At 32.2% G+C, this 26,231-nt stretch overlaps 2 protein-coding genes and 2 pseudogenes across 7 annotated transcripts; 2 read left to right on the top strand and 2 right to left on the bottom strand.

Annotated features, from left to right (window-relative positions):
• Positions 1-286: 286 nt before the first annotated feature.
• Positions 287-3,675, bottom strand: LOC148201192 (B3 domain-containing transcription factor VRN1-like; annotated as a pseudogene).
• Positions 3,676-8,447: 4,772 nt separating this feature from the next.
• On the bottom strand, positions 8,448-15,270 carry LOC148201191 (histone-lysine N-methyltransferase family member SUVH9 pseudogene; annotated as a pseudogene). 5 transcript variants are annotated; one of them, XR_015785977.1, is made up of 4 exons: positions 12,799-15,270; positions 11,933-11,997; positions 10,891-10,962; positions 8,448-9,016 (listed from the first exon to the last, which is right to left on the bottom strand). The product of XR_015785977.1 is annotated as a histone-lysine N-methyltransferase family member SUVH9 pseudogene, transcript variant X5 (transcript). The 5 variants fall into 5 exon arrangements; XR_015785973.1 differs by lacking the exon at positions 11,933-11,997 and having other exon boundaries at positions 10,891-10,987; XR_015785975.1 differs by lacking the exon at positions 11,933-11,997.
• A 4,306-nt stretch (positions 15,271-19,576) lies between these two features.
• On the top strand, positions 19,577-22,426 carry LOC148201190 (uncharacterized). Its single transcript, XM_088114521.1, has 2 exons — positions 19,577-20,356; positions 21,917-22,426. The coding sequence occupies exons 1-2, from the start codon at positions 19,666-19,668 to the stop codon at positions 22,261-22,263; spliced, it is 1,038 nt and encodes a 345-aa protein (XP_087970647.1). The 5' UTR covers positions 19,577-19,665; the 3' UTR covers positions 22,264-22,426.
• A 572-nt stretch (positions 22,427-22,998) lies between these two features.
• LOC148201189 (peptidyl-prolyl cis-trans isomerase CYP21-4-like) lies at positions 22,999-26,141 on the top strand. Its single transcript, XM_088114035.1, has 5 exons — positions 22,999-23,218; positions 23,839-23,989; positions 24,582-24,621; positions 24,866-24,916; positions 25,042-26,141. Exons 2-5 carry the CDS (start codon positions 23,844-23,846, stop codon positions 25,129-25,131), a joined length of 327 nt encoding a protein of 108 aa, XP_087970161.1. The 5' UTR covers positions 22,999-23,218; positions 23,839-23,843; the 3' UTR covers positions 25,132-26,141.
• The last annotated feature ends 90 nt before the right edge of the window (positions 26,142-26,231 follow it).

Below are 26,231 nucleotides of genomic sequence, written 5' to 3'. Positions count from 1 at the left end.
CTGTGAAGTTTTGTCTGACAGTCAGAAGGTCAAGAAGTGTAAGCCAAAGCATTTTGTTAAATAGTTTTCAGCTGTGTCACGTATGCGTGCGTTGGCTTTGGAGTTTGGATTTACTTGAGATGTACTTTCTCAAACATGTGAAGATGAACAATACTTGTGGACCCTTAGATCCATTATTATTTCTTGAACAAAGAGAAGAGAAAGTATTCCTCAAGATTATTTGTGTTTATTTAGATATAAAAGTTCTTGTTTAACACCATAATTACTCTTTTATCTCTCTCTTTTCTTAGGGTCCTGATGATTTTTTTCCTTTTAAACATGAAACATTGAACACAAGATTTTGCTCATCAACCATCCTAAAGATACAAGCATCTCCCACTTTCAAGTCGCAATCCCTAACAAAATCAGCCCATCCACGAGAGAATCTAGCAGAGTAATGTTCATCATAAAACAAAAACTTTACTTGCCACGATTTATCCCCAACACGAAAAGTCACAAGTCTTCCATTTTCCTTGGCATACTTCTTCGCATATTCATATGGTATTGTCTGCATTAATCATAAAAAATATCATTACTTCATCAATACCAAATGAATTCAAGTCACCACAATTTTAATTTACTTCATACTCATCCCAAAATTACCATATGTTTACATTACTTCTGTCGCTACTTACAAGGTTTGCATATACTTTGCAAGCTCTAATAAGAGATTAAGATAATGTTTGATATAAAAAATAAATTACCAACAAATGTAGGTCCTGATAAACAGAAAAATATTACCTTTCTTTATCAGTATTGTCAAAATGAGTCACCCGACCCGACCAAATTCGATCTACCACGGGTTGGTTATTTAGTGAGCCAACCCAACCCGGTTCATTTATTAGTAAATTAGAAAAATTCGAACCCAACCCAACCTATCAGGGTTGAGAGTTAAATGGTTTGACTCATTGACTTTGTAATTCAAATATAAATAAATTTTATTCCCAAAATGATATTAAACCCAAGACAATTCAAAATAATAAAAAAAAAGTATAAAATAATCTTTCTTGATACACAGTCATGGTGAGTGGGGAGAGTATTTTTTTAAGGTTTCATAAGATAATAAATTAATAAAATAAAATTAAGTGGGTTGCTGATTAATTTACCAAAAATCATTCCCTGAAACATGGTTTTATGAAAATGGTATTATGTAAAAGGTGTGACAAAAATAGAAAACGTAGTTTCTTAATTTCAGATTTATGCAAAACCAAAAGTTTTGTTTCTACTAATCACTTGTTAAATAAAATATTAACTACACATAACCATATTAAGAATAAATCATGTAAACATTATGCATATTAGAAAACAGACTCAAGGAATTTCAGAAAACTAAAATGCATTAAAACTGTATAATTTACACTTATATGTATACGTATATGTATGCTTCAATCAATGTTTTTCAACAACAAAAGATATATACAAAAAATATGTTTAGAAAAATAACAATAAAAAATTAAGTAGATAATGTTTTAAATGTATAGAACCAATTTAAGAAAAAGTATAGAGATCCAATTCAGAATTCCCTATGTAAAACGAATAGATTAAATTAAATGTTTATCCTTAATCAAATAATCATTATATTATATGTGATTTTGTTTATAGAGATTATAGTAGTTTGGCATACCGGTGGTCCTGACTTGATGCTGATGAAGAGATCATCATTGGGCTTTGGTGTCCTTGCTTGAGTGGTCATAGGAGTTTTAAGGGATGAAGAAGGCAAATGAGAAACTCCTTTTTGGCCTGAATTGTAAATAGAAAAACTTGGTAATGTCAAATGCAAAATGCACTCACAAATTCCTAATGAAATTTGATACAATATAAAATAAGAGTAATATGATACACATTGACATTATACACCTAAAGATAAAATAGTCTTAAAAAAAATAACTTTCGTAATTTTTTGAAAAAAAAGTAAAAAAAATAAAGAAAGATAGTTTGAAATGAATATATAAAAATTATGTGTTTCAAAAAGTATATTTTTCTATATATTAAAATAAGTAATAATATTATATACCTTTGAAGAGGGATGTGGTTGAATCCTCCTCTTCTAGAGGATATATAGTAACCTTGAATAGAAATTGTGGATTCTCTAATAACTCAAAAACACAAACATCACCAACTTTCAACTTATTATCCAACAAAAACTTCCTCCACCCACTGAAAAATGTTAATTGTCCATAGAAATTCAGCTTTGTGTCAACCTCCCAAGTTCTGCCATCTTCAACAAAAAGTGTAGCAAGTCCTTCCTTGTGTAGATAATGTTTGGAAAATTCAGCTGGCATGATCTGATCAGTTCATGAATTTTAAGGTTTACAAAATCTACATTACAAATACTCAATGATAAACACAAAAAAGAAAAAAAAAACATTACCAGAAGATCTCTCTTAGTGTATGATTTTTGGATAATACTTGTGAAGTGATTATTCTTAGAGTTGAACATCTCCTTCACCTTCTCGTGAAAGAGTCTTACTTTCTTCTTGAAATCTCTTTGACTACTTCCATCTCCTACAAATTTCCACTTTTGAATATATAAATTCATATACATACATATACATATAAAAGGTAATGTTGTGATTTCAAATGGCCTTGACTTTTAAACTAAGTAAGATCTTAAACCAAATAAGATTATTTAGTATATTAAAAGAGGTAAAAAAAAAACTTTTTAAGAAAAAATAACACTAACCATGATTCATGTGCTTGGAATAATCAGAACATGCTCTATTTTTAGAATGTTTCTTAGGTTGTTGTTCTTCTTTTTCTTGAAGTTCTTCTTTTGGTCTTTTACTTCCCTTTTCACTGAATTTTGCAGAAAACTCAACACCTTCGATAATTTCTTCCACTTTTTCATTAGCAGCATCCCTGCTTAATGGGTATTCTATTTCTAAAGCACTTTTGCCAAAAATAATCACGTTAAAGCAAGAATTTCCTTCGTATCGAAACACTAAAAAATGTGACACATCCAACTTGGAGTATTCTGCAAACTCTTTCCAACCATTGCAAAGCCAAACATCACCACCCTTATTCACCCAATGCACTTTGTTCTTGGTACCATTTGGAAGACTTAAGGTAACAGGATTTGTCATTCCTTGCCAATGTCTTCTCACAAAACTGGTAGGTAATTTCTGTCACACGTTTGTTAGATCATAGAATCTCATCAACACAGCAAATCAATATACAAAGACATGTATAGAAGATGAATTTTAATAGATTATATATGAAATCATGTTTTATACAAATTAAAATTAGTTTATATGCAAATTAAAAAAATAAATTTAAAAGAATATATGAAAACCTAATGTATCCAACAACATCCATTAACAATGGTAATCACAGAAATCCCGGATAATTAGCATTTAAAAATTGAAACTTTTGAAAGAATTATATACTCCAAAACAGGTAAACATATACCCATTAACTTCAATTAAATCAATACCAAAAACAATATGATAATATTACTTCAAGGTAGATTTACACGAAGAAGGAATGTACCAAAATTTTCATAGGTTTTGCAGTATACGTTAATAAAATTTTGTTAATGATATTAAAAGAAAAATAAATTGTTACCATTATTCCCCTTTGAAGGGTGCTTTCCACAATGACCTTGAAAAAATGCACTCCTTGACATTGAGAAGACATTGTTCAACTTGTTAAACCTAAATGAATCAGTGGTGCAAAGTAGAGAGAACTTAAATATACAAGAGGACAAATAATTAGAATTAAAATAAATGAAAATTTGTTACAAATAAATTGAAACTGAAATTTTTAAATACGGAATAAATTAATGATTAAATATGTGCATGATTCTAATATATTTCCACTAATAATGGAATATTACAAACAAATTTGGATACAAACACAAACAGGTGCTGTTTTAATTTAGTAATCATACCAATAAATGTATTTATGCCAAAAAAAAAAACTAACTTTTTTAAATATTTGAATTATTTGAATAAGATTAATATAAAAAAAAACAAAGTTCTTCTTATGAAGACTAGGAATAATGCTTTGTTGGTAAAATGAAAATGGAGACTAGGAATGGTATGAAAGGATGTGCTTCAATTCAATTATGAATGATGGAAGAACATAATAACAATAGAGACAAGGAAGGATCTAGGTATTTAGATTTATCACATTAGTTTATCTCATATGATCTTGTCCTAATTCACATGGATTGAAACTAAAAAAGTTTATAAAACTAAAAAAAACTCTTCATTAAAATTTTTTACAGAATTAAATATCTATAAAATCCTATGGACTATATTAATATATTAACTATTTTATTCATAATAATATATTTATAATAATATTTAAAAAAATTATTAAATTAACATATTGATCTATATTGTAACTTAATGATATTCACTGTTCTTGAATAATTATATTAAAATCTAATTTTTTTTTTATCTTTTTAAATTTTATAAAATTGTGTGTACTTTTATTCAATTTGAATGTTGTCAGGATGTTTTAAAAAAATAATAACTTATTTGATTATTTTATGAATAAATTCTTTTGAAATAAAAATTATTTTTTAAAACTAAAATGTGTTTATTATATTTTAGATCTCAAAACTAAAACTAAGTTAAAAATTTATTTATATATAATATTTTATAAATAGGTTATCAAAACAAAATTTATAAAAACTTTAAAAACACTAAAACATTAAAAAAAAGAATTTATAAAAAATAGGACTTAATTCTAGAAACCGAATGAATGAGATTCAAATAAGAATTCTATATAATGTAGAACATGTGGGAAAGGGGAGTGCAATAAATGGTTTTAAAAGGTCTAGATATAGGTAGAAGATGTGGAAAAGGGAAGTAGAATAAATGGTTTAATAACAGTGTAGGTAGGTTGAAGAGTAGATACAGAAAACAAAGTTAAACTTTGGAAACACAATTGAGTGGTACTTGCAACCTTTTTGGTATCTTAAAATTTGATTTAGTATCTATTTTTTTAATAAAAAGAAGAAAAAATAATCAGTAATAACAAGAAGTAGATTTTAAGTCTAACTCAATCTCACTAAATTAATTTATAAAGTGAGGTTTTTATTCATTTATATACTCTAAATTGGTGATTTTTCTAATCGATATAAAATTTTCAACACATTTCTTTACAATGAGATATATAGATCTCGAAAATAAAACTACACATTAATAAATAACTACCTAATAGCGAATAAAACAATATATTTAAAAATAAATAAATATTATTAGAATAAATTCTAACTATGATATCATGCTTAACTTTGAATTCAATTTCCAACTTTTTGAAAACTAGCAGCATACCTAACGTACAGGGAGATCGCCTTAATGAATAAAAACGAAAATTGCAAGAGAGAGAACAAATGCTAGAACCTTTGATTTGACTTACTTTTACTCTCTTTTCTTTCATCATTATATTATATTAATGTTTACTTTTTTTTTTAAGACCATTTAAAGAATAAGATTGTTTAAAATTCTTATTTTAGGTAAGAAAAGATAGATACAGAGAAAATATTTTGGATGGCTATGGTCGAAACGTAAGCTATCGATCTTCTCTTATTCTGATTGGTTTCAGTTAAATGTTTAAAATCAAAATATCTGAAAAAGGGAAAAACTTCAAATTAGTCATGTAATGAATACGATATCACAGACACTATGACATGTTAATAATTTTTTTAACAATAAATTATGAATTATTATTTTATTATTAAGTTATATGTTTAAAATAGACCAATTATAAATTACCGCGTAAACAATTATAAAAGAGTGTTAAAAGAAATTATTAAAAAAATATTTTCCATATCATATTGTGTCTCAACAACAACTCTCAACCTGTCACTCTTTGTTTCTAGTTAGCATATATTGTCAATTTATACTTTATGTGACTTTCATTTAACCCTACAAGATTTAGACATTGTTGAGTGTAATGATACTTTAGGGATATTACAAATTATGTGTCTTAAATTGGGTAATACTTTGAACTTTCTTGTAAAAGGATTTGAACAAGTGTTCTAATTTAATATTTATTTATTTTTTACTGAAAAAAATTTGATTGGAATAATTTCTCATAATAGGAGCATATTCTAAATTTGAAGCATCTTTGTTAATTTATAAGTATTTTCAATAAAATTCAATGTAATGAGTAAATAAATGTGTCCTGACAATGATTTTCTAATTTGGAAATTTTTAACTCTAACAGAAAGCTTTGAATCAATTTAATTGATGAAGCGACAAAGGATAAAATACCTGAAAAATACACACATGCTAACTCCTTCAAATATTAGTATCATGGAAAATGTCAACGATTGTCCTTAGAATACTTCTTAAGGAATAAAAATTGGAAATTTTGCTTCCAAAAACAATGTACTAAACATCATTATATATTAAAAAGAATTAAGTTATAAATCAAACCGTAATTTGATTCACCGCATTGTAAAAGTAAAAATAAAATAATAATAATTATTATTTCGGTAGGCCTTTCATCAAGCTTGAAAACAATCAATTATTTTTTATTTCTGACGTGGTTGTCTTGTCTTTATCATTCAAGTATCTTTATTGCGTTATGTGGTCAGTTAGGTGTTAGGTTGTCAACTACTAGGTTTTGACGTCTCTCAAAGTTCGCTCGTATAATACTTGTAGAAAGTATTATGATGTCAAAATCAGTAAATGAACTGTTAATTAGACCTTTATATATAGTAGTTGTAATAAGATTTTATCTTTTTGTTAGTCTAATTACAATCCAATCATACCTTAATCACATTAACATATTAACTCGTCATTATCATTATTAATCTAACCATTTTGTAATCAGTCGACCATATTGTTCGGTAATAATGGGACTACTTTGTCATTACCATTGTTATTGACAATTTTGTAACCAATCGGCCTAGAGTGGACAACCTAAATGAGTTGGCCAAAGAGCTCTGCCTAGAATGATCGATCTTCGAGCTCGGCTTGGAGTGGTCAGTCCCAAAGAGCTCGAACCTTAGGAACTTGGGTTGGAGTGGTCGGTCCAGAAGAGCTCAACCTAGAGTGGTCGATTTAGAGGAGCTCTACTTTGAATGGTCAGTCCAGAAGAGCTCGGCCTGGACTAGCTCAGCTAAACAGGCATATGGTACATAGTCTCCTAAGCCCGAGAATTAAATAATTTGCAAAAAGGTTTGAATTTGGCTGTTAGGTTCCCGATACTCACATGCGGAAAGTTGTAACTCGATCAAGAGGGGTAATAATAGAAGCATGGCTATGGACCTTCACCATTAGAGCTTAACCAAAGGAAGAAGGCATGAAGAGGGTGGCATTTAAATTAGTCAACAGACCCTTCCATGAGAGTTGGCCTTGCTCCGTTTCTGAGTTGCCATGTTGTCGAGGTCCCTACTTGCAAGCTTAATATTGTCAAGCTCCATACCATCAAGTTCCATGCCGCCAAGTTCTATGCTGTTGAGTTTCTTGCTACTAATGTTCCACATTGTTAAGCTCCATGCTACTGATGTTCCACATTGTCGAGCTCCATGTGTTAAGCTCCATGCTATCGAACTACATGCTACCAAGCTCTCATGCTATCGCGCTCCAATGCGATTAAGCTTCCATGTTGCTGAGCTTCCTTGCTACCAAGCTTCATGTTGTTGAGATTCTATTTGTTAATGCTAGGAATGACACTTAGTGACAAAGGTTTAGTATTAGTTGATTTCTTTGAATTGGTTGGCTTTAATTTTATGTAAAAATCATGATAACAACCCCAATTTTACATTTTTTTTGCAAGTATAGAAGAATTTAAAGAGTCAAAGTTGTATTTTTGAAGAAAAACAGATAATTTCAAACATTCTTTCACAGCACGGTTGCAACACCAAACATTAAATAAAACCTTAAGCCTTAACCTAAGACTCAAGTCATAGAAAATCCTTCGTCACGAAATAATCTCATGAAGTAATCCTTCCTCTCTGATCTAGACTTGTTTCAAAATCAAAAATGTTTTTTTTTATTTTGTATTCGAAAATATTTTTTATTCTGGAAATCAAAATGAAAAAAAAAAAAGAGTAAAACCAGAACTTTTAAATGTATCGAGGTAAAATTATAGAAGCAGCCTTTACAAAAAGACCATCTTACGTAACTACTTAGGCCTATATGGTCACACGTCCAAATCCACCCCTTATAAACTTTATCACAACACAACATACAACAAAAGTGTCCCTCCTTAATATTAATTAACTTAATTTAGGTTGGCTTATTAAATAAGGATAAATAAACAAAACTTAACCTAATTAAATAAATCATCAACGCTTCTTGTATACTTCTATAAAGACATACAACAGAAAGTATAGACAAAGGTTAAGAGAAAAGAAAATGAAATTTAAAGCAAAGTGGTAATTTGCTACACTGTTGTAAAAGTGGTGAAAAAGTAAGAAAAGAGTGTAACACACAGATCCCACCTTAACAAGGAAAAATTATTCATATCCCATACAATACAACCATGATATGCTCTCATTGTCTGACAAAATACTGAAAATGCTGAATTTGTAAATGCTATGTTCATGTAAGGTTTTTAAGAACATTATAGTGTTACGTTTATTCCATGTCATCATACAAGATCATTAGCAGCAATGTCCATCTATCTTTGCCAGTCACTATTACAAAACCTATACAAGCTTTGAACTTATGTTATGTACAAACAAGTACCCCAAATGATGCAACAGTTGACACAGCTGAAGTATACGTGAGTACAAAAATGTGACTGCGAAAGTGCTTCTTCGCCCAGGAGAAGGAAGAAATCAACAGTTACTACAAACAAACAAATGTCATCAACAGGTTCGAAAATTACACAAGTCTACACAATTCCAGATCTTCCTCACCACAAAGGGCACATCATTTATAACGTAACAGAGAGCTCCACATGTTTGAATTTTGATATCCTGGCACCATAAGCCAGCAAGTTATTATACCTTCCTTCACAGGCAGGGTTGAAAAACCGTGTAAAAGTCATGCCATATCATCTTCACTATCTGCAAATGAATATCAACTCAAATTGGCATGCCTCAAGAATGACATTGCTCATAATGAAAGACAAATTTGGTTTCAAGTATAAAAATTTTTCATACGTAGTAAAGGGAGTTATCATTTCCACCTAAACTCAACTGCCTAAGGGTGCTCACAGGTGTGATAAAAACACATGTAAAACTTTCAAAGCACAACTACAAAAGTATAAAGATCTGAGATGAAATATCTCAAACCAGCAATATATGTAACCTCATTAGTCTGTGATAAAGAGCCTTTGCTGAAGCAAAATGGACAAACCAATAGACTAGGGTCTGGTTTAAATCTATGAAAAAATATCTAACCAGCAATATTTATGTTGTGATTTTATCTCAGAACAGTCATTTCTGAATTGAATCTCTTCTTTTAAGATAAAATGATCAATCATCATGCACTATCGGTGTATAGATTTTTACAAGGGAATTAATCAAAAATCACCTTAGATATGACTTTAAGGCAGTTATTTCAAAAGGCGACAATTTTACCACACATAGCATCAGATGACAATGTTAAAAACTAAGATAAGAGCTCAATCCACAAAAATTTAGGAATACGGTTATGAAGCAACTTCTTAACATTAAGGTTATATAACTAAAATGTTGGACAAGGAACAAGAGAAACGATGCTCGAAAGATTTCCAGGGGATGGAAACAGTGTAATGAATGGGGATGGAATGTGAGAACCATATAAATGTAAGCACACAAGCTCCTTTACTTTAAAAAAAATGCAGTAATTAATTGAAAGAAATGATTAAATTTTACTAAATTTTATTTTATGTATTGAAAGAAGGGCAGGTTCACAAAGAAACAATGAAATCAGGTCCAAATATGCCTGGCTGAATAAAATATAATAACAAATGTATGTGTATAAAATCATAGAGACAAAAAGGACTAGCATACCAGATAACTAAAACCTAAAACATAGTTCATAAAATTAAACATAAATATTTTTAAAAAGGAGTGGAATGTTTGCTTTTTGAAAAGCTTTCAAGTTACTAGCAGTTTGTTATACTTGCAACCATGCAAGAGCCATCAACTTACAATTTAAGCTTTTAGCATAGTTAGTTCATGACCTCATAGCATCTGCCTGTGACAATGCAGTCTACAAGCCCAATTTTTATTACTTATTCTTCTAAATAAAGAAAGGTAAATTTAAAACAAGATAGTTCGGGTCTCCTGCACTGATTTAGTTAAAGCCAATATGACACTTGCATAAAAAGGCATGTCAATATATTGATAAAAGGGAATAGCAGCACTGTCAAACTGGGGATGGGGGCTACAGCAGTCTTTGGCAGATCTTTCAAAGCATGAAGTTTTCTTTGATTCTTTCTGAGAAAGGTAGCAGCTTTGAAGATCAAAAGTTGCAAGAGATTTGGTTTTTGCGAAGTATAATCAGTCTTTGAAAGACCACTGTGAAATTTGTAAAATGATTGACCCCATTGTCCATTACTAATGATTTTAACATGTGGCTGATACGAGAAATCAGTGCAAATGGGAAACATACTGAAAATGAATTAGTTTTTTTATTGTCTACAAGAGGAAGAGATGGAAAATGAAGTATATACCCATAAAAAAATATTTTAAAATAACAGTCATCCCACTATGCGCACTGCACTTTGCTATCCAAAATTGATAAATAGAGGAGTGTAAGACTCTCAAACAGCTAATAATTTTCAGATAGTTAATTCATAACTAGATTCAAATATCATAGGCAATCTCAAAGTAAGCATCTTCCCTAACACAAACCAAAGACATTTTCGATCAACTAGTTTAGTTTTCAACTCAACTTAAACATAATGAAAATTATTACACTGTGAAAAATTAACATTAAATTTCTATTTGACCTTTTACTGATCCACAACCGTATCTGAAGCACCAATCTTGCATGATAGGAAGTTGGAACAAACCTAAAAGCGCTGCAAAAACCCACGTGAAAAGAATCTGTGTAGTGAAACACAATGGGAATTCAGGCAGGATGGAAATCCAACAGATAGAAAGCAGATTTTGACATAATCTTTTAGTACAAGATTCACACACACACAAGTATTGGCTGTCAATTAAATTGGATTGCAAAATCCTACATTTCCCCCATTTAAAATTTAAAATACATGCACATAACATATTTTTATTTCTATTATTCCTTAATTTATTATATCATATATTGTGCTTTTTTAACTTATTATTATTTGGTTTAGTATATTATATGTTATGTTATAAATAGTTTATCATATTGTTTAACCCTATTATAAGTTTTAGACTTCCAATTTTAGTCCTTATAGGTTCAGAGATATGTACTTTTGGTCCCTATAAAAATTTAATTGCACTTTGGATCCTCTAATTTTAAAAATAAAGCAAATTTTATCCAGTGTAAATATATCACCCAATTGCTAATGGAAAATGTTAACTCAGGATAACAAGTGGTAAAGTTTATTCTTGCTATTAGCATCTTACATGAATAAATCATGGACACTGTTATCCCTAACGGACATGTAACATTTTTCAGTTAACAATTTGATGACAGCTTAAGGTTGTCTATAGTTGTTCAATTCTCAATTCTTCTGGTTAAGTTGTTCCAACCTTATGTTGGTCTTCACTGTAGTCTTTTGACCAGACAAATTCAGTCAATAATGTTTTAAATAACATAAAGGGAAGGTTTGAACAAATATCTCCTTAAATACTTCGAGAAGAGAAAAATAAGAAGGAAAAATAAAGAAACAAGTTTCCACATAAATTAAAATTAGCTTATGTTTCTACAAATTTATTGCATAAGTTAATTTTAACTAATGAAGAATCGCATTTCCATTTTTCTTCTTATTTTTGTTTCCTAAGTGCTCATAGCAGAAAAATATAGTTAGTAAAAATAGTCATAATCAATATTTTTAGCACCTTGTAAGCCTGTAATATTAGTATGAGGCACCAACTCCGCCACAGACACCAAACACGAAACAACACTGAGGACAAGGGTACACCATTTATAGAACCAACACGACAAAAAATTGAATTGAGAATTAAGATTTATATAATTCACAATCTAAAATCATAGTGATTAAGTGCAACAATTTTCATATAATAATGACACTCAAAAAATAGAATAACAAGAAACATATCTTTTAATAGTTAAAATAAAGCAACAAATTAAGTCCCTTAGCCCATTAATTATAGATGACAAACTTTAACACTCACACCTGAATTCCACAAAATATTTATAAAGAACCAAGATGAACAAATTAAGTGGCAATTGTCCAAGGATAGTATTAACGAATTCGAATACAGTTAATTTATTACACTAATACATAATATGATGTGACTGTAAATGAAGTGGATTTCTTAGGAAAGAAAGTTTTAAGAGCATGTGTGCAATAAAATAGCACCCTTAATAGATAAATAGAAGACACACAAAACACATCCCAAATACAGGATAACATATTGGACTGAGAGAAATAGATAAAACTACTGATGGATCTGAAAACCAAACTACAATTGTAAGATATTACAACATATTATCTCAATCTTCAAAGTCACAACAAATATTGAACTTCCTGTCATCTGAAGTGCACCAGGATGCTAGAAAGACCACAAAATGGAGCAGTTTATAATGAATAATGTCTACAAATCGTATGGCTAACAGAGTTTACAATCCAGACCAGACTAATATTGAGAAATAAGCTAAAATATCAAATGGAAGATATCAAATGGAAGAGTAGAGTGCAAATTCTGAAAACAAATAAGTTGCTGAAAGAACATGGCCTTACCTCTGCGAACAATTCATTAAACTTGGCTTCAGTATATCATAAAGTGTAGAAAACTTTGAAAACAAATCAGTTACATATAGCGAGTTTTCCTGTCCACTCGTCAGCTACCCCATAATCAAGGCTGAGCTCTCTCATGGGAGGGATGTTCTCCATTGCAAACAGCATAAGGTGAGGGAACATCAAATTATTGTGATCATACAAGACAAACTGAACCAACACATTGGGAGTGGAACTATGACTCATATAGCAAGCAACATTCCTCATTCTTGACACATCCAAAGCAAAATCCAAAGGAGGGAGCGAGGGATAAGATGGACGCACATAATTGGAGTCTATCATAGTCAAGTCACCCCATTCCGACCACCTATCAGTGAACCGATTCGGATATATCAAGGAATCACCATTCATGGACAAAAGTTCTGCTTGCTCCCTAGTGAGCACAACCCCTGTGTACTCACATATAAAAGCACCAGCTTGAATAAGGTCCAAGGACCTAACTCCCCAACCAGTTTCCCTAGATCTGAACACCTCCATCCTGTTCTTGAGCCCCTTCTGCGTCACCCGATTCCGACAATGAGGGGGGCATTGACAAAACGGGCCGCACTCAAAAACCAAAGGCTTCCCTCTCAAGAGAATCCCACTGTGATTATAGGGAAACTCCCCTCCGTTCTTCATGGCACAGAAGCACCCTTCAACACACCCGTCCACACAATCGCAACCCGTACCCCTCCCACTCTGGTGAAAAACAAACTCAGGAAAGTTTGTCTTCACAAGGTATTCATACCTGAGAGGGTCGAAATTGCGATCAAGATCATTGAAAAGGCGAACCCCCACATTCTCGTTCCTGTTTGAAATATCAAGCGAAACACAACACGTGGGTTTGAAACTCAAAGGATCCTTCTTTAGCATTTGCGCTTCCTTCATGAACGTGCTCCCCATCTTAGCTTGCCCATCGATCCTACACAGCTTGAACTTGAAAACACCGAAACCCGACTTCCCAACATCAAAATAGCAATCGATAATCGTATACAAGCCGTCATACACATACAACTTCCCAGTGGCAGAGGCTGCACCCTCACAGCGCACCCCGCGAATCACCCTCACCTCAATCCCATAGTGTTTACTCCGCTCCATTGCAAGGTTCCCTCCCTCAAGCTTCTGGTGACAAACCTGCCGAGAATTCTTGTCCTGCCCACCATGGCCGGAGTAGGTGATAACATCACCCTCGTCAACATCATCCTCGTAACCACCTGAGACAATCACGCTCGTGGCAATTGGTTCGCCGTTGGAACTCATGCTGCCAGGAAGATAATCGATGCCGGCCTGAGGATGACCGTGCAACCCAACCACGCACAACTCCATCCTATAGAGGAACACATCACCAACACAAACACCAGGAATCGCACCAACAATTCTCTTGTCGCGATTCAACCACAAACCACAGCTCCTCATCACGGCCGAGGCTCGCAAATCGCTGCGCCCCTTGCGGGCGTCCACCCGCCGCTCGTCCTCCACCGTCGCCAGCACGCGCAACGAGTCATACACCATCCGAGTCCGCCGGACAACGTCCCGGAAGTGCCGATGCTCCGGCCCGCCAAGATCCGCCACCCGAACCAGCTCCTTACACCGTCGCCTCGGCGTGGTTGCGGCCACCATCGAAGAAGACTGCTGCTCCTCCGGAACGGGCACAATTGCCCGCGAATCCGGGTCCGGAACGATGCCCTTTGGGGCCTGCTGCAGCCATGGGTCCGAATCGGCTTCGGTTTTGATGTGCTGCGAGTTTTCGGCAAAAGGGTTGGAAAAGGCGTCGTTTCGGAGCTGCTGCAGGCTATCGGTGATGGGGTCGGGAACGGCGTCATTTTGGGGGTCGTTGGCGGAGAACGCAGTATGGAAAAGCTGGGAGATTCTGTTGAACTCGGAAAATAAGTTGTTGTTGTTGTTTGGTTCGTCGGAGGTTCCGTCGCATACAAGATTGAGGTCGAGGTCCAGAGACCCATTTGAAAAATTGGAGTCCTGAGATTGTTTTTGTTGGGAAGTGGGGTTGTTGAGCCATCCGTCGAAAGGTTCGAGCTTTGGGATTAGTGTTGGGGCCGGGGAGGCGCTGCTGGTGGCTGTGGCGGCGGCAATTGAGGCGGGGATTGGAATTCCCGGTGGTGGAGGAAGGTTTTCAAGCGAAAAGAGAGAGTTCATGGTACAAGAGGGTGTAGCGGTGATGATGTTAGTGGGTAGGGTTTAGATTGGAAGGAGTAACATTGAAAATGGTGATTGGGAAGAACACAGCAACAGCAAGAAGATTCATTAAGGTTAGAGAAATGGGAAGCTCTGGAATTTTGTGTGGGTTCGGAATTTCAAATGAATTGGATGAAATTTGAAATTTATGAACTGCTGAGTTCATAAGACATGATTGTATTTGAAGAATGGTGAAAATTACTATGCAAGATGTCTTCTTGATCTTTCTTCTTTCTAAGTACTTATTTTTTTAGTGAAGTAAGATAAAAACAAGTACGTATGAGAGAGTTCTAGATAAATATATATGTATTAGTCATAATTCTTCCCTGTAATAACACTCTCTTACACTTTTAATTCTTTAGAGAGTATAGTGTCCACTTTAACTAATAAGACAGTATACATAACTGTTATTAGATTCTTAAAAAACTGAAAGTTAGTTATATTGGATTTTTCTTTTCTTTAAAATGGTAAATGAAATAAATGTAAAATTAATTGAAACATTTCTATTTAAAAGTATAAATATTATAATTAAAATATTAAAAATTGTAATAATCATTTTAAAACAGTTGAAATATATTTATTTAAATATAAGAAATATTACAATTGAAAAAAACATAAATGGAATAATAATTTATAAATAATTAGAATATTTTTTTAGTATAATAAATATTAAAAGTGATATATATATATATATATATATATATATATATATAATTATGTCTATATTATAAATAATTTGAAGAAAAAAACTATTTAAATAAAATGCTAATAATTAATTTGATATAATTGTTAAAAAGATAATTTTAATTATAAATTTGTTGATAAAAGTTAAAAATGATAATAATATATAAAGCAAGAAAATTAAACTTTAAAATTATTGAAAGAAAATAATTAAAATTTGACATTTATATAATATATAAAAAAACATTGAAATACATTAATATGTAATTAACAATATTTAAGGAAAAAACTTAATTAAATAGTGTATAATATTATACATATTAAATAAATATTTTAATATTTATTAAAATAAATGAAATTTTATAAAGTTCATTACTAAAGGCAGAATAGTATAACAATTCAAACACACCTTAGATACCATCATTTATGAGCCTGTTCTGTAATGTTGACAAGTAGTGACCACATAAATGTGTCCTTATATGATTTTAAATCACTACCCAATGCATGTCAAGTTTGCATCATTTTCAAGATCACTAGAATCTTCTTAATAATATAGACAAATGATGCCTCTCTACAACATGCATTTCTAAGTGACACATGGACAAAGTTATTCAGATTATCTAATTAAAGTCAAATCTGCATTTTCTGAGATCCAGGAAAAAAAATTAAGTTTAACATAATAAATCAATAAACTTAAGTTCTTATTAATATTACTAAGGATTGTTTTATGATCATCAAATGATATCTCTGTACAGCATAATTGTGTCCTTATGTGATATGAAATCACTAGCCAATGCATGTCAAGTTTGCACCCTTTTCAAGATCACTAGCATCTTCTTAATAATATGGACAAATGATGCCTCTCTACAGCATGCATTTCTAAGTGACACATGGACAAAGTTATTTAGATTATCTAATTAAAGTCAAATCTGCATCTTCTAAGATCCAGGAAAAAAAATAAGTTTAGCATAATAAATCAATAAAGTTAAGTTCTTATTAATATTATTTATGATGACACTAGTGCAGAATTGGCCTTTAACGTCACTTAATAAACGTTCGTCCACGAAAACATCAACGTTAATAATTGACCAGTGACATTTTCGTAAGTAAGTGGGACTTTACACGTCTGTTGTGGGGTGCCCCGACGTCTATAATATTATAGATGTCGGGACCCCCCCACAACGGACATTTAAGTGGCTGACAGGGTAGTTGAAGAGTTAACTTTTTCAGCCACTTAAATGTCCGTTATGGAGGGGCCCCGACGTCTATAATATTAGAGACGTCGGGCCCCTCCACAACGGACGTTTCAGTGGCTGACAGGGTAGTTGAAGAGTTAACTTTTTCAGCCACTGAAACGTCCGTTGTGGAGGGGCCCTGACGTCTCTAATATTATAAACATCGGGGCCCCTCTAACGGATGTCTAAACCCCCCGCGAATATGAATATTTAAATCCAAAAGACGTCATATTAGTTATGGCCCCGACGTCTATAATATTATAAACGTCAGGCCCCCCAGTACCTGACGTCTAGTGCCATATATACTAAAATGGCGAACCCGCTAGGAGTTACGCTCACTGTTCATCGTCTTCCCCGCGATTTCACTCTGCGGCATTGCGTTTCCAGGTGCGTTTTCTCTCTTTTGAACCGTTTAAATTTACTTTTAATCCGATTAAATTGCTCTGTGATGAAATATATTTGATTTGAACCGATTAAAAATCGTTTTTGGTGCGTTTTGATGCAGTTTCTTGCATGTTCTTGGGCGGCGTTATTGACTCTTTTTGGCCTACGTTTTAGGTCGTGCACTCCTCGATTTCCCTCCATTTCATTTGGAATCTGCTTTTCAGGTTAGCTTCTTCATTGATAATTTTTTTGTATGCATGTTATTGGGTTTTGTGTATGCATGTTTTTGACTTTAAGGTCTGCATGTGTTATTGGCTTTTGAATATGCATGTATTAGTTGTGTTATTATAATTGACATGTTAGATTATAAGTATCAAATCATTGAGTGAAACTTAGTTCCTGTTTGAAATTTAACACAAACGATTAATCGTTTAATCGTTTGTGTTAAATTTTGAATTGTCCGATTGGACAGTTTGAGAAAATTAATTTTCATAATATGCAATAACATGTAAGTTGGAGTTTATGAATAAGATTGATAAAATTTCGGTTTAGTATTTGTGTTGTTCTCCGGATGCATATTTGATTGTGGTCATCGTTGACTACTCTCATTTCGTGTATTTCGGAGACCAATGCGAAATGCAGCCGAAATCTTATCAAATTTATGATGTAGACTTCTTTGCACGTGTCTTAGCAAATTATGAAAAATAATTTTTTTGAATGGGTAGGGCCTAACCTTGTGAGAGTTAAAAACTTAAACTGATGATTTTACGAATATAGTATGGATCGAAGGTGGATGAATGAACGTCGCATCAGTGAAGAATATGATAAGGGTGTTTCGGAGTTCTTGCATTACGTTGAACAAAATGCTAAGTCTGTGAACGGGACATATTTTTGTCCTTGTGTTCGTTGTCTTAATCAAATATGGCAAGACTTAGGCAATGTGCGTGACCATCTATTCATGTTCGGCATAATGAGGACTTATACCGTTTGGACTTAGGTAATGTTATTTATGTCATGTGTTGGATTAAGACCATCATTCGAGTTGTCATTACAGATGACTGGAATGAGGTAATGATGCATACCTTGAATACATTACAAATCAAATTCATCTTTAAACATATATGAAACCATAATGAATCTTTCTTCAATTTTGCAGCGCTTCAAGAGTACATCTCCTATACCGGAGGACACAATTAGGCAGATAAGGAAGGAGTGGACAACTTATCTTCTGCAAAGATGGAGCAAGGAACACTTTTATTTGTTGTTGAACATTGCTTAGGTTTAGTTTAAGTTTATATCTTCATATTGGATTATTTTTTACATTAAGTAGAACTTTCTTTATATGAAACACATATATATATTATACTATATTGTTCTGGGACAATTTTCTACTTTTCAGGTGTGATTTTATTGCAAAAACAAATTAATTTTTTTAAAAAAAAAACACTCAGTAGACATCGGTTAGTGCACAACGGACGTCTAACCCCCTAATCCCTAAACAACCCGTTTCAGGCATATGGACTTCGGGGGTATGCCTCAGACATCTATATAGACGTCGGGCCTGACCACAACGAACGTCTATATAGATGTTCGAGTCATACCCCGACGTCTGACTAACGTCACCCACAAAGACATCGGGTACAGGTCAGACATCAAAAAGCAAAAAAAAAATAGACGTCTAAAATTCTTTATGCAATATTGTCATCAATGATACCTCTATACAGCATAAATGTGTCCTTATGTGATCTTCTCAATAATATGGATAAATGATGTCTCTTTGCAATATATATTTTTAAGTGACACATCAAATGATACCTCTATACAGCATAAATGTGTCCTGATCTTCTCAATAATATGGATAAATGATGTCTCTTTGCAATATATATTTTTAAGTGACGCAGTTATTCCAATTATCTAATTAAAATCAAATCTACATCTTCTAAGATCCAGGGAAAAAACTAAGTTTAGCATAATAAATCAATTGTTTTACTTACTTGAATTGAAAAAGAATGGAGTGAGTAAAATATATAAAGAAAAAAATAATGATAAAGTGACATATATTTATATATATTTAATATATATTATAAAAATAAAATAGTCATAATTTTTTTATTTTAATTTTTTTAAAAATAAAAGTAAAAAGTAAGAGAAATTAAGATCAAATGTAAAAGTTCGTATGTGAAACCATTGTTACTCTAAAGAAAATTATAACTATTTTTTGTTCTCCATTGTGTATTCTCTTCCCACAATCTGAGCACAGAAAAAAAAAACTCAAACATTCACCTACCCCATCTCTTTGAAAATCTCATGCCACATGAAACCATAACCGCAACCAACCATGTCTGAACCAAACTTACCTCCACCTGACCCAACCTTCTACCCTTCTTCCATGGCTCGTGAGTACCGCAAGGGTAACTGGACCCTCCAAGAAACTCTCATCCTCATCACAGCCAAGAAGCTCGACGACGAACGCAGGCTCAAAGCACCTTCTTCTTCCTCTTCTCCCTCTTCTTCCAACAGAAACAGCGGCGAACTAAGGTGGAAGTGGGTGGAGAACTACTGCTGGAGCCACGGCTGCTTGAGGAGCCAGAACCAGTGCAACGACAAATGGGACAACCTCTTACGCGACTACAAGAAGGTTCGAGACTACGAGGCCACCAAATCCTCCTCCTCCTCATCGCATCTTTCAAACAACAACCAGTTTCAGTTCCAATCTTACTGGACCATGGAAAAACACCAACGTAAGGAACACAAACTACCCTCCAACATGCTCCTCCAAGTCTACCAAGCTGTCACGCAAGTGTTGCAGAAGAAATCCCACACTTCACAACTTCATCATCACCACCAACACCATTTCGTTAACGTTGTCCATTCACCACCACAGGAACATCCACAAGTTACGCCATTGCTAACTTCAACCTCACAGCCACTCTCCCAGACAACTCCGGCGGCTTCTCAACCACTGCTGTTATTGCCACCACCGTCTCTTCCACCACGCCCGGTTGACTCCACTACTCCACCGGTTTCAGGTACTCTATGTATTTCATAATCAACATCAAGTTAGTACAATAAAAACACTGTTCCTTCTTTTTTTTTTAAATTTTAATTTGAAAAGTGGTTCATAAATAATAATACATTTTCATTCTTAATCTTCTTAAAAATTATATATAAATGAATGATGATTCTCTTTTATTTATTCTTGTACTAATTTAATTTTCATCTTTATTTTTGTTATTCACTGGTAAAAGAATATATTAAATTTACTTTTTTTTTATGTTATTTTATTGTGTTCCATTTTATATAATTTTTATTTTCACAAATGTAAATAGAGAGAAAAAAATTAGGTTGTTTGTATGTTTGCTTTTTTCGATATAATTTTTGGATGTGTTCTGTTTTGTTTGGATCTTGGTCAAACTTGTACTGTCTGTAAACCCTGCCACAATTAATGGGACCCGTTATTCTTTTTGGTAAAGTACAGTCAGTATTTCTTTAGGGTACATGTGTGATGGGGCCAAATGCCCTTTGGTAAAACTAAAACCTAACAACACTGTACAAACACTTCCAAAACTAAACTCTGCATCATTCTTTGAATCTCACCCTTTCTTTCTCCTTTTCATGGAACTTCATAATTATATTAAAAGTTTCATAAGAAAATAAATATGTCTAATGTCATATAAAAACTCTTGATTTATTTAAGTTTCAAGACTTTATTAATCTATTTTCAAAAGTACCATCATGCATACCAGTGGATGATGCATATGTCATCATTGTCTTGGATTTTGTGGGTTGTCCTAGGAGATCATGAATATTTACCGGTGTAATAATCACCTAGTGGTATAATGATTATATTAGTATAATATTTACTAAATATTTATAGTATACTATTTATTAATTATTATTAATATATGTACCTTGAATTTAATTAATAATATTATATATTATAAGAGTAACACAAGGTTCAATATTATATGGAATCTTCCCAAAAGAAAACTATATATATAACACACACGCATTTAGTAAGAATGTCATAGGTTAAAATAGATCTATATATACACACCAATCAAATTGAGAAGGAATATGTTTCACTTCAATGATTTCAGTCTGAAATAAATGACAAACTAGATTGTTACCATTCATCTTCTTTTATGTGAAAAGCTAGCCTAGCATATTTCTTGATATTTGTAAGAAATTTTTTTTCTTGATATAATATTTTATTTGTATTATTTTTGTAATCATATATAAAACTCAATGTGTAAATTGATTTATAATAAATAACATGGTCTAAGTTTGGATGAGGTCTAACATGTACTAGTCAGATGATAAAGCACTCTAGTAATTAAATATATCGAGAAATTCATTTATTTTTTCAACATTAAAATTATTTTCTTAGAAGGAAAAGTTTTTTTATATATATATATATATATTCCACTTGTATATGTATTACTTAAGAAAAGTTTTAAATGCATATGTATTACTTAATGTGAAAGATGTTTTTTTTTCAATAGTTATATACATGCATGTGTTATTTTCCGTCTTCCTCCATTGAAAATACGGTGATTATAATACCTGTGATGTGATGGGTGTTGTAGAGGGATCAGAATCAAGTGGCACAGAATGCAAAAACGATGACGAAAACTCAGAATCGAAACGCAGGAAATTTGAGCAGAAGCTTGGATCAAGCATCATGCGCAGTGCATCAGAGTTGGCACAAGCTCTTAGGAGCTGTGAGGAGAAGAAGGAGAAGAGGCACCGCGAGATGATGGAGCTTCATCGGCGAGGGCTTCACATTGAAGAAACACGTAACCAAGTGAACCAGCAAGGAATCACCAACCTTGTTTCTGCAGTAACCAACCTCACTGGTGTCATTCAATCATTCATCACCATGAACAAAGATCATGGTGCTGGAAATGCTGATGATCATGCATGTTCTTCCTAATGTTTTTGTGGAAGAAATAGTTTATAAATATTAATTATAATATGTTTTACTAACAGATTAATCCATGTTAAATAGTCTTTCTATTTGTATTTTGTAGGTTATTGACATTCTTTTAATGTGTGGAAATCAACCAAATTGGTTGCATAATTATCCACGAGTGAATATTTGAAGTGTTGTTTAAAAAATATAAATTTGCATCTCGAAAAACAAAATAACAAAATAAATATAGTTAAACTATAATGATCATCTGTGAAAAAAAAGAAAGACAAAGAAAATCAATACAGAAGATAAAATGTGAAAGAAGAAAATAAGTATATGTTTGGCCAGAGATCGATATATATAATTTATTTAATGATGTATAGTGCTTAAAACTTTTTTAATATATTTTCGTTTAAATATAACTTCCATTTATACCTAACTTTATTAAAAAAATTAATATTAAAATATTCTTTAATAATAAAATTTGATATTGTTTTTTTTAATAATAAGTTTAATATGTATATAACGTTACTTTTATTTGTTTTAGTTTACAAACAAAATCATAACAGATAAAGTTAAAGGGTAATTGTAGGATGAAAGATTTTACATTCATTTTATACGATATAGGAAAAATAATTATATAAGAGTAAATTTTTATATTTTATTAAGAAAAAAAAAATAATAGTATCGAATAAATATGAATATAAAATATTAACTGGTGTGAAAGTATCATTTCTAAAAAAAGTTAAAAGGACACAGCAAAACGGTGAGGTTTGTGTTTTCAGTTTCATCAAGAAGAGCGCATTTATCTTTCAAATTTGGTTCATTTCTCTTGTTGAAACTCATTGACGTGCTTCCCGCATCCTTCAATTTTGGCTCTTTACAAATCCAACACAATCTCATCTTTGTTTCATTCTCTCTCTCACGCTCTTTCCTGTGATCCACGCTGCTTCAATTTCCTTCCCATTTCATCGAGGTATTTATTCTCTATTTGCATTTTCATGTTTTGTTTATATGTTTTCTTCAGACTATACAAGTAGTAGGAGAAGGGTTATGAATTATGCTCCATTTGAGTTCTCATAAATAACGGGTATTGCTTGTTTTTCTCTTAGCGTTGAACCATTTTTGTTTTGAGTCCAAAACCTTAGTTGTTGCAACTGTCTATACATTGGTTTGATGTCAATCTGTGTTTGAGAGCATCTTGCAATGGATATTGGCTGGGACTGGAGGAAAGTTCTTAGCCATGTTGAAAGTTTCAAACTTTAAGTCATGGGAATATGTGGTTTTTGATTTCAAGTGTTGAGTTACTCTGTCATCTAATCACTGTTCATTTTGTTCAGTTTTAATGTAATTACCTTAAGAGTCATAACTATATATGATTTCTGTATAGATATTTTACACTAACAATACATAGAAATTAAACTCCTAAATGTTTAAAAATTAATAACAAGAATTGGTGATCTGTTATTGAATAAACTTAGTGATTTCTCTGCTGCTGTTGTTAATTTTCTTTTGGTTGATTTGTTTTTCAATTGGAAGATTTGATTTTGAATTGCTGATGACTTGAAATTGATGATTCTCGAAACTGATGATTAGGCTAAATGGGGAGGATCAAACCTCATGTTCTGCTACAGCAAAGCAAAAGGAAGAAGGGACCTTCTCGCATAAGTGCCACAACTATTATAGTCTGTACATTGATTATTGTCATGCTTATGTATTTCATGTTTTATAGACACTGGTCCAACAGGTTAGTAAAAGTAAGAAAACGCCTTCTTGCATAAGTGCCACCGCTATTATATTTTATTCATTGATTCTTGTCATGCTTATGTATTTTTCTATTTATAGACATTGGAGAAGGCAATTTTGTAGTGCAACAAATGATACACAATACTTGTTTCCTGAATAAAAAATCACTCACGAAATTATGCAAATGTACTTGTACAAATGTAGCTCTAGCTTGTGTGAGATTAGTCTGTTCTTCCGCATCATTGTGAGAATATTTGGGATACTATTACTATTGGTTACTTGTTATTGTGTAATGTGTAATGAATGCTTGCTGATGACACTTCAGTTTTCGGCTTTATTGTTATGTAAATATTTGTTTGTCAACATGTACAAAATCTTTTTTCCAGTTTTCTACTACATTTGTTGAGTGATTCAAACTTATTAAAAAATGAATTTAAATGGAACCTCTATTGCTAATATGGTGTCTGAGAATGTGATAATAAAGAAATAGAGATTAACATTAAACAGTCCGTGTTTCATTTTCTCATACAAAATGAACTTCAAAAGAGCATTTCTGTTATCTAATAATTCATTATATTACCTGCTGCATTCAGGACGAGACTTCAACCAGAGAGCTACATTTCAGTCTCTGAGGTACGGACTTAATATTACATTGTAAAGGGTTCGATAACTTTGTAGCCATTTTAAATTTATTTGCTGTCTAGTATCTTGCGACGTGTTTCCTTAAGTTTATAATTCAAACATGTATATTACTTTTCTTTTTCCTTTTGGATAAGGATACTGGTAAGTCAAGGTTTTTCCCTCCTCATCAGTTAATACTGAATATTCCTTAGATACTTGATTAATCTAATAATTTCTAGTAACTAATTTGTTGCAGGATGAAAATACACTTGTGGAATCCAAAAAATCTGATCTACCTGGATATGCGGTAAGTTTTCATTCCCCATGCTGCTGTGATCATGTTAGCTTGTTTTTTTCAAAGTTCTAGGTGGTTGTCAAGTGAAATTATTAATTTTTACTTACAAAATGATACTCATTTCTTCCTTATCATAGGTAGTAATTACCTCTAAAGGCTCTATTATAGTAGAACTTTACAAGGAAAGTGCCCCTGAAGTTGTTGATGAATTCATAGATTTATGGTGAGTACTTGGTTCTCCCCTAATCCTGTTTATATTTCAAGAAATTAAAATGATGGCTGATGAAGAAATTGGGGAGAGTATTAAAGGAAAAGATGAAGAATTTCATGCTTTATGGTAATTAGATTATTGGAAGTCTACTTTAGTTAAGCCTAAAAGACTAAATAGATGGAAGTAGATGGTTTTAGTTAAATCATATGGATTTAAGGTTCTCGTATTCGGAATGCTTCTCATCTTTTGGGGCATATAGTTTACGCTACAAGCTAGTGTTATGGGATGTTGGAGTGGCTTCAAAAGTTGGTTGATGAGATTTTCTTGGTCTTGGAATTAAGGAAGAGGACAGTGCTGATTCATTTCAGTCTACAGTTTCACTAAACATGTTGGAGATCTCACATCGACTAAAAATATAATTAAATCATAGAATATATAAGTAGGTAAAAACCACTACTTATTATTCGGTTTTATGAAATTGATTTAGGATTTAAAATCCACTATGTAAGATGGTATCAAAGCCGGTTCTAACAAGGTTTGTTGGGTCTATTTGAATCATCCACAAATATCTAATCTTCACTCTAGATGCTTAATTCTCAGGAGTATGTTGAAGATCCTCACATTAACTACATATATAACCAAATTATAGTATATAATGTGTACAAAATCTTATATTATAAGCCGATTTTATGAAATTAAGTTAGGTCTAAAATTCACTTTTTAAAATAATCTAATTTTTACTTTGGGTCTATTTGGATAATCTCTTAAAATACTTGAAACAAAAATAAGAAAGGAAAATTGAAAATTTTCTTCATTAACTTATGCATTAATTAAACATAAGTTTTTGGTTACACTAATACGAGAAAGCTTCTCTAAATTAGCTTATACATAAGTACATTTTAATTTATGCAGTAACTTTTTCCATCTTTTCTTTATATTTCCTTCAAAAAGTTTTTTTTGAAATTTTTTATCTAAACAAGGCTTTCATCTTCTGTTTGGCATTCAGTTTTATGTTTGAATTGTGCATCTTGTTGGCGTGTTGAGGATTAACCTCTGCTGGGATTTCTTAATGAAAAACAGGAAGATGGTCAGGATACTCTAATGCAAGTAGTTTTG

This window comes from Vigna umbellata, chromosome 4 (genome assembly GCF_029865625.1).
Source record: "Vigna umbellata cultivar VRB3 chromosome 4, Vumbellata_1.0, whole genome shotgun sequence".
Classification (NCBI taxonomy): Eukaryota; Viridiplantae; Streptophyta; class Magnoliopsida; order Fabales; family Fabaceae; genus Vigna; species Vigna umbellata.
This window is presented reverse-complemented; position numbering and strand designations above follow the sequence as displayed.